Source organism: Chelonia mydas, chromosome 26, assembly GCF_015237465.2.
Source record: "Chelonia mydas isolate rCheMyd1 chromosome 26, rCheMyd1.pri.v2, whole genome shotgun sequence".
Taxonomy (NCBI): Eukaryota; Metazoa; Chordata; order Testudines; family Cheloniidae; genus Chelonia; species Chelonia mydas.
Genome location: NC_057859.1, coordinates 11,588,603 through 11,601,738, shown reverse-complemented (window position 1 = coordinate 11,601,738; position 13,136 = coordinate 11,588,603). Strand labels below are relative to the sequence as shown.

Sequence of the window (13,136 nt, the reverse complement as noted above, 5' to 3'; positions counted from 1 at the left end):
AGGAGTTCTGACCATCCTCGGCCAATCTGCTGCTGTTGGGCATTGTGTTCGGTTAGCAATAACCCCTTCTTCTCCGGATTGCTGTAGATGGAATTTGCAACCTCTTTTTCCCAGGGAGGAAGTTGAGAGACTTCTGGTTTTAAATCTAGGCCAGATTTACACGTAAAACATAGTCTGACCTAGCTACCTTGCTCAGTGGCTCTGAACAATTTTGCACCCTGAACACTGTAATTAGATCAACCTAACCCCTGGTGTAGACATGGCTAGGTCGACGGAAGGATTCTTCCGTCAGCCTCTTGGAGAGAGAACCCTTCCATTGCTATAGGAACTGTCTACACCACGGTGCTACATATGCTTTATGTTACATATGCTTTAGCAGCAGAGCTCCGCCACTGCGGTGGCTATCGTGTAGACGTATCTTTAGTTCCGAATTCTAGCTCTGCCTGCATTCAAGGAGGGAAAATGAAACCAAGGAGGCAACGTGAAGCACAAGCGCTTTCCCCAGCTCTAGGAGATGTGAAATCAATCTGGGTCAGAGGATCCTTGGGGGGAGGGATAGCTCAGTGGTTTGAGCTTTGGCCTGCTAAACCCAGGATTGTGAGTTCAATCCTTGAGGGGGCCATTTGGGGATCTGGGGCAAAAAAAATTGGGGATTGTGCCTGCTTTGAGCAGGGGGTTGGACTAGATGATCTCCTGAGGTCCCTTCCAACCCTGATAGTCTATGATCCTTCCCGGCCATATTGTCTCAACCCATCAGTGTCCTGTTTTCTCCCCATCACAGCGAAACTGCTCTGGCTTCTTTTGAAATCAAGGGCCAAATTCCTATTCAATGGGAGCATGATATGGTCTAGTCTGTGTAAATACCATAGGCCTGATTCCCCACTGCTCTGCAGCTCCTGTGCAAAGTGGATGAAACACACCACCAACTTCAGATCACACCCACTTTGCAGAGATGTATAAATACCCAAGGTGCACGGCATAGGAGAGCCAGGCCCAGTGGACTTACAATGGTGTCAGAGAGAAGGGAATCAGGCCACGACAATTTCCTTACAGCGTGGGCCAGATTCTGCTTCTATTTAAACTAATGTCAATTTAGAGTATCCTCACTGAAGTCTCTGGTGGAATGATTATAGTAAGGCCGCAGGGCTAGCTCTAGGCAAGCTGGAAAATGCCCACCCCTTATTAGCCTGCAGTCTCCCAGTTGAAACCACTTCTTCGATATTCTGCTGACCCTTATCTTTAGCAACCCTAAAGCAATCAGCTGTTCCGTCTGTATGGCAAAGCCAGGCGATCCGGTCCTGTAGCCACACAAAGTAGTAGCCCTTCTAGTGAGACTGGGGACCCTGCCTCCATAAATCCTCATGCCTTGTGTCTTTCTTTTGTGAAGGTGCTAAAAAGACGGACGCCAGCCCAGCCCTTGCTGATCCCACTGCTGCTGGAGAGATGGCGCAGCCGGCAGCAGTGATTGTGAATGGGAAAGATGATGACCAAACTGCAGAAGACACCCTAAGCAAAGGAATGAGCCAGATGACCACAACCACAGATGCTGACCCTGATGCCCCTAAGGACAAAACCGAGTCAATTACCAGTGGGCCTGTGTCCCCAGAAGGCTCGCCATCCAAATCTCCCTCCAAGAAGAAGAAGAAATTCCGGACCCCATCCTTCCTGAAAAAAGGCAAAAAGAAGGAGAAGGCTGAATCTTGATTCCTCTCCAGGCCTTCTCCTCCTGCTGCCTCCTTCCTTCTCCCCCACCCACCAAGGTCACCAGAGCAGCAGAGGAAGCTGATAGCCAATAGCTGCCTCTCCTAGAATGGTTTGTGCTGAGATAGAACCAGAGGTTGAGGGTCCCGGAATGACTCCTGTGTAATACGTGTGGCTGAGACAACACCTAGACTTTGGGGGAAATGAGGCAAATTTTAGGGGTACCCATGGCGTGAGACGTATCGTTCCCCGTTAAACCGGTTTTTGAAGAAGTAAGTGAGTTTAGGAATGATTGTGGTCCTTATTTTCTGCTCAAGGGAGCTAGTCACTAATTTCACAAGCTGTAAAACTGGTTCTCTGTACCAGTTCCTCCTCATCACAGCGCTAATGCTCCAAACCATTTATCTCCCATGGGCTGAGGTCTTTCCACGTGCTGCTACCTTTACAGCCCACGTGGCTACCTTTTAGAAATAATTTGGCGCAAGAACAGACCCTCACGAAACAGGAGGGGACATTGACAATACTTGATTCCTTTTTTCCAGTTCTGCAGTGGAATCCTGGCTAACTACTTTGTTGCAATTCACTGTATAATCTCAAATGGAGACCATCCAATTTATCAAAACCCAAAGGTGAAGGATTGCTCTCCTAGAAGGAAGGGTCAGGCTGTGGACCCATGACCTTTTGCTTCCTGGGTGACTACCTTGCACCTAGGCTAACAAGCCATCTTCAAGTTCCTTTCTAGCAAGAATGGTGACACCAAGTTATCTAATGATCCATTTGCTGCGGTAGTGAAGCCTCTTGGAAATGACTATTGTGTCTCAGTCGGTGGGGAAGTACACAAATCCCTCCCCCAGAATAACACACAAGATAACGTGTCCCACTATAAATATAGTGGTAAGAGCGGGGAAGGAAAAAAAGCCTCCAGGAACTCTCTGTGTTAAGTTTAAGAAGCAAGGAAATTTCAGTCACTAAGTGCTACTTTGTTAGTTTGGAATAACTGCATGCTGACGATATCACTCCTGTAATAATCACTGCAGAATGAAAAGCCTATAGAAAATGCGACTTCACCCCCACTTGCTGCGCTACTAATTAATTACACTTAGACGAGGCTGTGATGCAGATATGAGACCTGTTAGCGCTTTTCATTGCATTCAGCTTCCGCTGGCTCGGCAGATGTCATTCCGGACTGGCAGCGAAGAGGGGTTGTGAGTACATTCCCCCTTCCCCACCCGCCCCCTCCCGCCAACCCCCAACTCCAGAGTGAAAATGAAACATGAGTTCACCCCGGTGACATGTTATTGCCAACCGGCTTAACCTGCCCCTCCCATCTCTAATCTTCACCCTCTCTTCAAAATAAGACAAAGTTACCAACAGTTGAGGATTATTACAATTTCCAGTTGAGAGAATCTTAGAAATATAGGGCTAGAAGGGTCCTCGAGAGATCATCTAATTCATCCCCCCATGCTAAGGTAGGATTAAGTCAACCTAGACCATCCTTGACAGGTGTTTGTCCAACCTGTTCTTAGAAACTTCCAGTGATGTGGATTCCACAACCTCTCTCGGTAACCTGTTCCAGTGTTTAACCATCCGTATAGTTAGAAAGGTTGAGCTAATATCTAACCTGTCATGCCACAGTTAAAGGAGATAAACAGGCCAATGTTCCTCTGTCACTTTTAGGACTCTGGCATTAAGGGTGCTAACCAAATGAGATCTTGATCTTGCCCCATTGAAACAGAGGTTTTCCATTGGCTTAAATGGGAGCTGGCTCAGACCCTGAAGGCTTAGGGTGGCCGTTCTCAAACTATGGGCTATTGTTAGTCCACAGAATGGCACCTGGAGAACCATGCAAGGGAGTGGGGGGTGGGTTTGAGAAGCTGGGAAAGAGGTGTTCCCTGGAGAAATCTTTCTCTGTCATCAGGTCCACAGAACGGAAGGCTTGAGAACAACTGGCTTAGGAGGATATTGTAGTCTGTATACTGATGCGGTGTTCTGGTTCAGGTTCATCTCTAACGCCTACCCGTAGATCTATAAAATCAGGAAGCTAGGCCTCTTTCTGTAGTGGCCTGGACTTGAAACCGTGAAACCGAACTCCAGTGAAGTTTGGATTTGGATGTGATTCCGGATCCTTAATTTGTGAGCCGGATCCATCTCTGAGTGTATGAAGCCAACTGGCTGGAAAAATTCTGATAAAAAAAGCAACAACTTTCATTGTTTTGTTTTTTTTAAATGTTCCAGCCCTGTGGTTTTCAGAGTCTCATCTTTGTTGGAATGAGGCTATGGGGTCTAGTGGTTAAAGCACATGACTGTCTCTTAGGAGACCAGGGTTCTATTCCCAGCTCTGGCCTGGTGGGTGGCCTTGGATTAGTCTCTGCACCTCAGTTTCGCCTATGTGGTTTGAGCTCTGCTGTTGAAAAGTGCTCTATGTGAATGCTAGGTATGGTTATTTATTATTCCCTTTCATAGTAACAGCATCTGCTCAGGCAAAATGTCCTTGAAATAATCTTTTTTTAATAAGGCTCTTGTGGTGGGGAATCCAAGAACGTGCATTCTAGCAAGATCCACACTGAGAAAGTAGCTGATGCATTTTCGTCATAGGGTAAGGAATCAGCTCCCCAATCTTGCATCACGATTTGCCTTAATACAGAACTATGGGGTGATTCGCAATTTTTAATAAGCACCAAAATCTTGCTTTGCTTTTTTTTTTTTTTAGAGGGGGCGGGGATAGGCTGGAGGGGAAGATATTTTGAAAACACAAGGTCTTTTTGTTTTAAAGAGCAAGTTACTAGGTGTGCTTGGCAAATGTGGAACGTGAAAAAAAATCAACAAAAAAACCTCAACAGCAAAAATGCCGGACCTTTTAGATATGTACTCTTGGTGTTCATGTATGCTAGATAAATTAAATCCAGGTTCTTGAGGATAGCCGTGGCTTAAGTTTCTGTTGCCTAAATCCATTGTATGCACGATGGGCAGATTTTGACAAATTAAAGGCCCAAACCTATAAACATTTACTGTTGGATATTGTGCTTATTACCGTTAGATTTTAAGGCCAAAAAGGCTCATTATGACCATCTAGTCTGAATTCCTGAATAACACAGGCCAGAGAATTTCACCCCGAGTGATCCCGCTGAGTCAATGGTTATTATTGACCATGATGTCTTATTGTTATTTAATATCTGAATGACAACTCTGCCCAGAGGCCCATGATCCGGATTGGGGCCCCATTGAACTAAGTGCTGTATAAACATAGATGAAAGCATGGTCCCTGCCTCCAAAGAGCTTGAAAACTTGGGTCCTTCTTCTGCAACAGATTCCACAGACACATGTGAAGGGGTCCGTCTATGTGGTGTCAGTCACAGTAATGGGCCTATGACCTCGGTCCTGCAGTCAGATCATCTGGGGTCCCACAAACTCCAGTGGGGCTTCACATGAATGCGCACACGCCATGTGGATCAGATTGCAGGACTGGGGACTAGAGTGGTGACTGAGTCTTATGCTGAGGTGAATTCCACCCTTAGTACAATTAATACATGGGGCGAAATTCAGACTTCATATAGCTAATAAGTTCCATTGACTTCCTTATTTGCTACTTGAACTGGAGTTGCACCTGTTTACACCAGCTCTGATTTTTGCCCTGTAGTGTGTGTCCAGTTTTAAGGTATGGTGCTGGGTGTTGGGCACCAAAGAAGAAAAACATGAGCAAATGGTCTGCTCCACAGAAAGCAAAATGTTGAGATGGGTGACTGGGGTAAGCCAAGAAGGGCCATGTGAGGAACATGTAGGTTAGAGACATGTTCAAAGTAACAGCCATAAACTAAAGAACGAGGGAGTGCAGGCTCAGACGGTTTGGTGATGTAAAGTGCAGTCTAGACAATTGTGCGGGTAAGAGAGTCCACGAGATCAAGACTGAAGGGAAAAGACAGAGAGGCTGACCCAAGAAGAAATGGTGGGATGTCATAAGGGAAGACATGTTAGTTTGTGGTGTGATAGAAGCTATGGCATTGAGCAAAGTGATTTGGAGAGAGAGAGGACACGTAGAGCGGACCCCATATGATGGGATTAACGCCAGGAAAAAGAGGAGGTGTGTGCGTGTGTGTCTAAGTCAAAAAAATAGGTGCACAGAGCTAGGCTTAATGCCTGAAAATATCATGGGGAGCAGAGGCAAAAGTAATATGGCTCCCCACAGTGTATTTCGAAGAAAATAAAGAAAGGCTCAAAGCTAAGTTCTTGGAATGTCTCAAGTCACCATTCCCCCAGATGCCTAAGAGGTTCACAGCTTGGTCCTAAGGCTTTTTACTTTCCTTTTTTTTCCTCTTTCCTATTGCTCTTTTGCGTCTCCTCTCACCCCTTCTGTACTCCTGCTTTCCTCCACTCTTGTTTTCTATCTACCATCTTGGATATGTTTGTTGATGGCACCATGGCCGATTGCCACTTCCTTCCCCCTCCTTCTGATGCAAGGTTGGTGTCAGCTTGACATGCGCCCAATCCAGAGCTGTATTTTGGGTATAGACGCCGGTACCACCAAAGTTAAGGGATGTTTAGATCCAGTGTTCTTGCTGGACCTGTCCCTGGCAGAGATGAGACCATTTCAAAACCCCTGATCCAAATACCCCCAAATTTTGCAGTCTGGGGCTGGGGATCATCTTTAATCTTACCAGTCTACTAAATTGCAGGCTGCCTGGCTTTTATCACACTAGGCAGTAAAGGCCACAACCCAACATGCACGATCAAGTACGATGAGATTCTGAACCATGAAACGCAGCAAGAAATCAATATAAATCTCCATTCCTTCTGCTTCTGCCTTTTCGTTCTTCAGTGAAATGTCACACTCAATATTGGTTCTAATGCCTCTCTTTGCAGCCCTTACACATCTGGACTCCCATTCAATTAGGGGGAATCTCGCTTGGGTGAAGCATGCAGCGCTGGGGTCTAATAGACTGTCTTTCAAAACAGCATTAGTTATAAGCATTCATTTTAAAGTATAGGAATTAAAAAGGGATAAGCCATTCACCAACTGGGATCAGAAAGAAACTGCTACTGTCCTTGTATGGGGAAGTATTGCATTATTAGATACAATTACAAGGTATTGATCCCTTCTTCTCAAGCACTGTCCAATGTGAGAGACAGACCCTTGGACTAGATAGACCATTGATCTGTTATGGCCACATTCCTATGAAATGCCATGATTTCCTATGTTTAAGACTGAATGTCTAGCAGTGGTTACATATGAGTTTGCATGTAAAAACAAAACAAGCCCTGAATGCCAGAACCTGAACTGCCAAAAGAGGCCTGGCAAAGTGACTGGGAGTCAAGCCAAGCCCCAGACATGTTTAGAAGTGTCAGATAAAATAGCCTGAAAGGGACCTGAACCAAAACCCCAGGTCTGATCATTCCTGAACTGTGGTGAAGCTTGGATCTGAATCCAGTTCTTGCAGCTTAAGGCCATCTCCTCTATAATAGCCCTTGGATTTGACCCTAATTTGGAGCTGAAACCATATTGGTAGATATTACTCACTTTACTGAATATGTAAACATTCCTCACAAGTGATTCATTGAATAGTTGTGCTGGTGCCATTCAGGATCAGACTCTGAGCTTCCATTAAGACCCACTGAAGTCCAGATTCTAATCTCGCTTCCCGTGGTTTCACACCAGCACAGCACCATTGACTTTAGTGGAGTCAGTCGTGATTTGAGGCCTGATCCAGAGCCTGCGCAAATCTATGGAAGTGTTTCCATTGACGTGTAGGGGCTTTGGATCGGTCCTTTCCATCAGTATAAAGGAGAGCCGAATCAGGTGTGGACATCAGGGGGCATTGTGGGCGCTCAGAATCAGGCCCATGAAGAGTCAGTGAGAGGCTTTCACACATAAGGCACAGAACTGCAAAAGCCTAACGCACCAATTCCCTCAGAATAACCAGATCCACATAATTTAGGAATCTCCAGGGCTGCTGTTGTCTTTTTTTTGTTGAGCTGTTCTGAAGAGAAGCACTTGAGTTAATAAGGAACAATGACCATAGACTAGCTCTGTAATTACATGATATTTACTTACTGGTTATTCATTTATAAGTTTACATCTGTTCATGGTAACACTTGTGCCATGTAATCGTCAAGGCATAAATAACCATGTAATTATTCTGAAATTACCCCCTAATTATCCCTGCCATTATGGATCTGATTTATGGTTATTTGTTCCCTGGAAAGGGGAGTAGGGGGAGAAGAGGAAGAGCTCCGTGTGAAGCAATGGCAGAAATGTACGGGATCTAATTCTGTCTTCTCCACCCTTCCTGAATGCTCCCAATGCTTGGCTGGATTCTTGGAGAAGGCTTCATGCAGAAGTGTTTTGTGATTCACAGAGGGCTGGACTGGCACCTTGCAGTCCAGCCACATTAAGGGCAGCATGGAACTGCAGTGCCCCAGGGAAAGCGCGCAGTCTCCATTGTGACTGTGAGAATCACAACTGGATCCCTGCTTCCTCTTCTTTCCACAGGGGAAATAATCTTCCCCAGCCCTTTTATTGGCACACATCACTTCCCTCTCCAGCTGGCTCAGTTACATTGGCTGGCATGTTCGGGGAGGAGCCAATGCCCACCTCTCCCTGCCCACCTGCATCAGAGGGGGTTTGGCAGTCGCTTTCCCTGCTGTACAGGGGCTGGTGCTGCAGGTATCTAATCCAGGTGAACATAGGAGCTTACACCTATATGCAGCTGGGCTGCTGACTGATCCTGGAGATGCTTGATCAAGGTTATAGCCGTACGGTTTGGAGACTGGGCGGAGAGGAGGGAGAGGGCTTTTTAAAATAACACACACAGCCTGTAGCTCTTTTCTTGCAGTCACACATACACTGGGTTTTGAGCACCTACCCAGAGAAACAGGCTGCTTGAAATATGAGTTAGAGGGAGGTTGTGACTATCCATTATCCTGTGTCTGAGTAGAAGAGCTTCATTCTTACTTTCAACCTCATACAACAACGCCTGCACTGTGGACCATACCACTCAGGGACTGTCTTTGTCTTAAGCAAGTATTTTAAAATAGCCCCAAAGCTTCCAGTTCAAATTTGTTTGCTAGATTTTTTTCTTTTCTTTTTTTTTAAAGAGAGACCCTGGGCCAAATTCAGCTCTGGAATAAGCAGGCACAAATCCTCATTCTCTTCTGTTTAGGTTCATAGACTGTGCTCATCACCATGGTATCTGAGAACATTGAACCGGATTCTCCTCTCACTGATACTAATGTAAAGTAGGAGTGACGCTATTGAAGCCAATGAAGGTGTAAACACAGAGGAAAGTCTTAATCCAATGCCCATTGAAGTCAATAGAAAGACTCCATTGTCTTCTGTAAGTGTTGGATCGGACCCTCTATGAGAGTAGCATAAGGCTTGTTGAGTTAACTGGAAGGTGCACTCACTCACAAGACCTTTCATCCCACCTCTGCTAGGCTACTGGGCTGGTGCTTTGAGCAATTATTTCCATCAGGTTTTTCAATCCAAGGCCAGTGCATATGCATTGGTCTGAACTGAGTGTTTGGGTGTTAGCCTGACAACTGTCAAACACCAAACAGATTGGGAGGGTGGAAGAAACTTGTCTTTCAAAGAAACATTCATCTAGAACTGTAGTCCCTCATTTGTACGTGTGTGTCTTTCCTTTTCATCATTGAGTTCACAACCAGTAGCTGGCCTGATTTGAACCACAGTTGCAGGGAAGTCAAGGCAAAAGGCTAGGCACTCCTCACACTTCAGAAATAGACATCACAATAATTCAGCCCCCTACCAACATGAATCTTAGAGAAGATTTCAGAGTAGCAGCCGTGTTAGTCTGTATTCGCAAAAAGAAAAGGAGGACTTGTGGCACCTTAGAGACTAACCAATTTATTTGAGCCTTAGCTTTCGTGAGCTACAGCTCACTTCATCGGATGCATAAAGTGAGCTGTAGCTCACGAAAGCTTATGCTCAAATAAATTGGTTAGTCTCTAAGGTGCCACAAGTCCTCCTTTTCTTAGTGAAGATGAACTTTGCAGAGAGACCCTCCGTGCTTGGCGGCGAGGGGAATAAGAATATGGCAGTAGCGGGCTGCTAAAGCAATGGAAATGGCTAACAGGTGACATCAAACCAATGGAAATATGAAATAACATCAGATTTCCCTTGCTGATTGACAGGTGAGCCTGCCTCAAAACCACAAGCAGGTGTTTTCCATCCTTCAAACCAGCTCTTTACGCTTTGCCTGTCACAGCAAATTGGCCTAGGGTAACAGTACACTAAAATGTATAATAACCCAGGGTAGCCTGATCAGTATATTAACAATAACCAAACTAAGTAAGGTACAATGTTCTGTATATCAGTTGGGCTGTTAAAGTGAAATGTCTGTGTCTGACAATCGTTGCTTGAAAGTGCTATTTAATGTCTTTGTCTGTAAATAAGCCCCAATGGTTGGGCTTTTGCTAATATTGTGAAGTTTTACATTAGGGTTCTGGTGTAAAGAACTTTATTGCTACTTAGACTCTGGTATCCTGTATCTGTGCATAATTACTTGAAAGCTATATTTTTTTCTGTATGTCAACATACACTTTTTCACTGTGCGGGACATTCAGATTTGCAGTTTGTTTCCTGGGGGTTTTCCTTCGCAATTTTATATTCTGGTTTGGTTTTTAATCTTTCAATATCTAAGTCATCCTGCTGGTTAAAAGAGAATGTTGTGGTGTGATTTCCGAGGCCTTTATCTGCATTGGGTTAGAGTTTTGTTAAAACCGCATGTCCCTGCATACAGATGATTGTATATGCTCTTCTTTACTGAATGGATATTACTGTATTAAAGCAACTACACTCAGTGTGGGTATGGTTCTCTCTTTAGGCCTATGCAGGTCCAGCCCGAGTGATGTCAGGACCAGAGGGTCGTTGTTAAAATGCTATTCCCCTTTGATAGCTCTGGAACAGCAGAAAATGAAATAAACTTTCACCATAACACTTACAACACATTTTCTTTTCATGTGATTTTTGCTTTGGTAAGTTAAATCCTCCCATGAAGCCACTTCCATGATGCTGGCCTGAGCTGGAGGTAGCTTGAGGCAGAAGAAGGGCGTTTTCAGTCTTCCTGTCTTTCACTACTCCTTTTCTTTTTACGAATACAGACTAACACGGCTGTTACTCTGAAACCTATGCTGAAACTGCTCATTAAAAATGCTACTGGCGGCTTTCCTACTCAATGACTGAAACTTCCCAAACAGATTTCACACAGTTCTTAGATCACTTTTAGTCATTACCACCCTGGGCTGGGCTGAACCAGCAATACAGAGGCAAACATCTGGCGCACCTAGCTCATTCCCTGAACTATCCAGCTGCTTTAGAACATTTCCTCGAAGACCGGCTACAAGCTTTTCCATGGGCCCTGTATACCAGCACTCAATGTGGCATTATTCTCTCAAGCTCCACTTATGACACCAAAATGAGACACTGCTCAGATTAAGTTGTCCAGCAATTTATAATATAATTGTCTCTCTTCCTTCTTGAAAGCTTTGCCTAGCACTGAAGTAGTCAGCAATGTTGACGTACCTTACTATCATTGAACTGCACCTCCATTGTGGTTCACTAGGGGTAGTTTACACCATTTTTTCAGGCTGTCCGCATTTCAGGCAGACATCACGGCACGGGTTTACATCTGGTTCCCGTTTTGAATGTTCTCTTTGGAATTTTAAGGGCTAGAGCCTTTGTTTTACGGGTAATTGAAGATTCTAAAGCACATGACAGAAGTCCTGGAGAAAATACCAGCCTGATAAGATGATATAAGCCAGCCCAATGTGACCAGTGCATAAGATCCCTGTATCCAGTCCCTGTAGTCCTGTTTGTCCTTCTTTAAGACGGTAGGAATTCATATGGGTCTTTCTCTGCCAGGCTGCCAAATTAGCAGCTCAGAGAATCCATGTAACACAGCTGGAATATGATACCACCCCCAAAGTAACATGAATTGATTGTATTAATGCCCACAGTTACTCAAGCCTTGGGTTTTATATCTTCACTGAAAGATGGCACCTCCTGATGCTATGCTGGGTTATTGTCTCACTACTCTTTCACAGGGAAAAGTACCACCTATTGAATCACCAGCATCTTAGATACTCCTTGGATGTCTCCCACCAATACAGTGATCCAGCCCAAAGCTACTTAGATTGCTTACAAGATGTAATGTGCTGGTCAAAATATAAGGTGGAATGGCTGCAAGGAATTATGGTGCGGTAGGAGGAGAAGGAGAGAACTCAGAAGCATCACAAAAAACGTAGCTGAGTAGAGAATTAAGTGAGAATCCAACACATTTAAGAGAAAGGAGCATTGGGAATTAGGCTAATTTGTTGTAATATACAGAAGGAGCATTTCATGGCCTGTGACCTGTCATGCTTCAAGATTACACTTAGCCTGAAGGATCCCGGAGTGCCTACATATCTAACACCCCTGAAATGCAACTACCTCACAACTGGAGGACAACAGCTGGTGCACAGCATGCTGCAAACAGCAGGGAGAAAGGAAATTGTGTCCAAGGACACTTATGCAATTCCTGTCCCTTATGAAAAGTTCCCTGAGGTGACTAATGTCTAGGCAGAGCAAACAGGCCTCAGTTCATAGAATCATAAAACTGGAAGGGACTTTGAGGGCCATCTAGTCCAGTCCCCTGCACTCAAGGCAGGACTAAGTATTATCAGTTCTTAAAGTCTCATCTCAAAAGCACACACACACAATGAATAAATTCCATAGAACCTTGCTAGATGGGAAGGCTGCATAGCTAGCCTGACACCCAAGTGGGTCAAGGCTTGATTACCCAAGCCATCTTTGAGCCATGGGAATAGCGATGAGCACACAACACAAGAAAACAACATTTGGTATGGGCAAGAGAGTGATGAAAATATGAGTGGCAGTGTCTGAAAGACGGAGTTGTGTGACTTGTGACTCACACGCACGTGCAATCAGAAATATCCTTGGGTATCAGTCAGCCCCCCGGCGCGCAGACAGGTAAAATGTTGTGTGCAAGCCCTTGTGGTTGTGAAAACGGCTTGCACGCAGCGACGGACAAGACACGTGTGCCACGGAGCACGAGCTGGGGCTGAGCGGGCGGCACAAGCTGGCACCGCGAGGGATCCCAAAACGGAGACAAATGCTTGTGCGTTAACACGTCGTGGGTGGCGGGGGCTGCGCTGGGGCTTCAGCAGGGAGGTGCGCGGATGCTGGGATCTTGTCCTGTCTGCGCTGGGATCTGTGGCCACCAATGCAGCCCAGCCGATCCCCGGGGTAGCTGCGCTGGTGCAAACAACGCAGCACTGGCACCCACCGTGTCCACACTCGGGGTTTGCTGGGGTCTAACTCCAACACGGGCCAGGCCCTGAGCCTACATGGGCTGGGCACTGCAACTCGGGACAAACCCTCGTGGTTGGGCCCTGCCATCTGGTTGGTGTGCGGCGGGGGGGGG

The 13,136-nt window shown here is 45.6% G+C and overlaps 1 protein-coding gene across 3 annotated transcripts in view; it reads left to right on the top strand.

The window, feature by feature from the left end:
• ADD2 (adducin 2) overlaps positions 1 to 8,303 on the top strand; it is a 97,070-nt gene extending 88,767 nt beyond the window's left edge. For all 3 annotated transcript variants that reach the window (XM_037886491.2, XM_037886490.2, XM_043536438.1), the window contains one exon: positions 1,388 to 8,303. In XM_037886491.2, the coding sequence (XP_037742419.1) occupies positions 1,388 to 1,704 (317 nt within the window). In that variant the 3' untranslated portion in view covers positions 1,705 to 8,303. The remainder of the gene's footprint in view (positions 1 to 1,387) is intronic.
• The last annotated feature ends 4,833 nt before the right edge of the window (positions 8,304 to 13,136 follow it).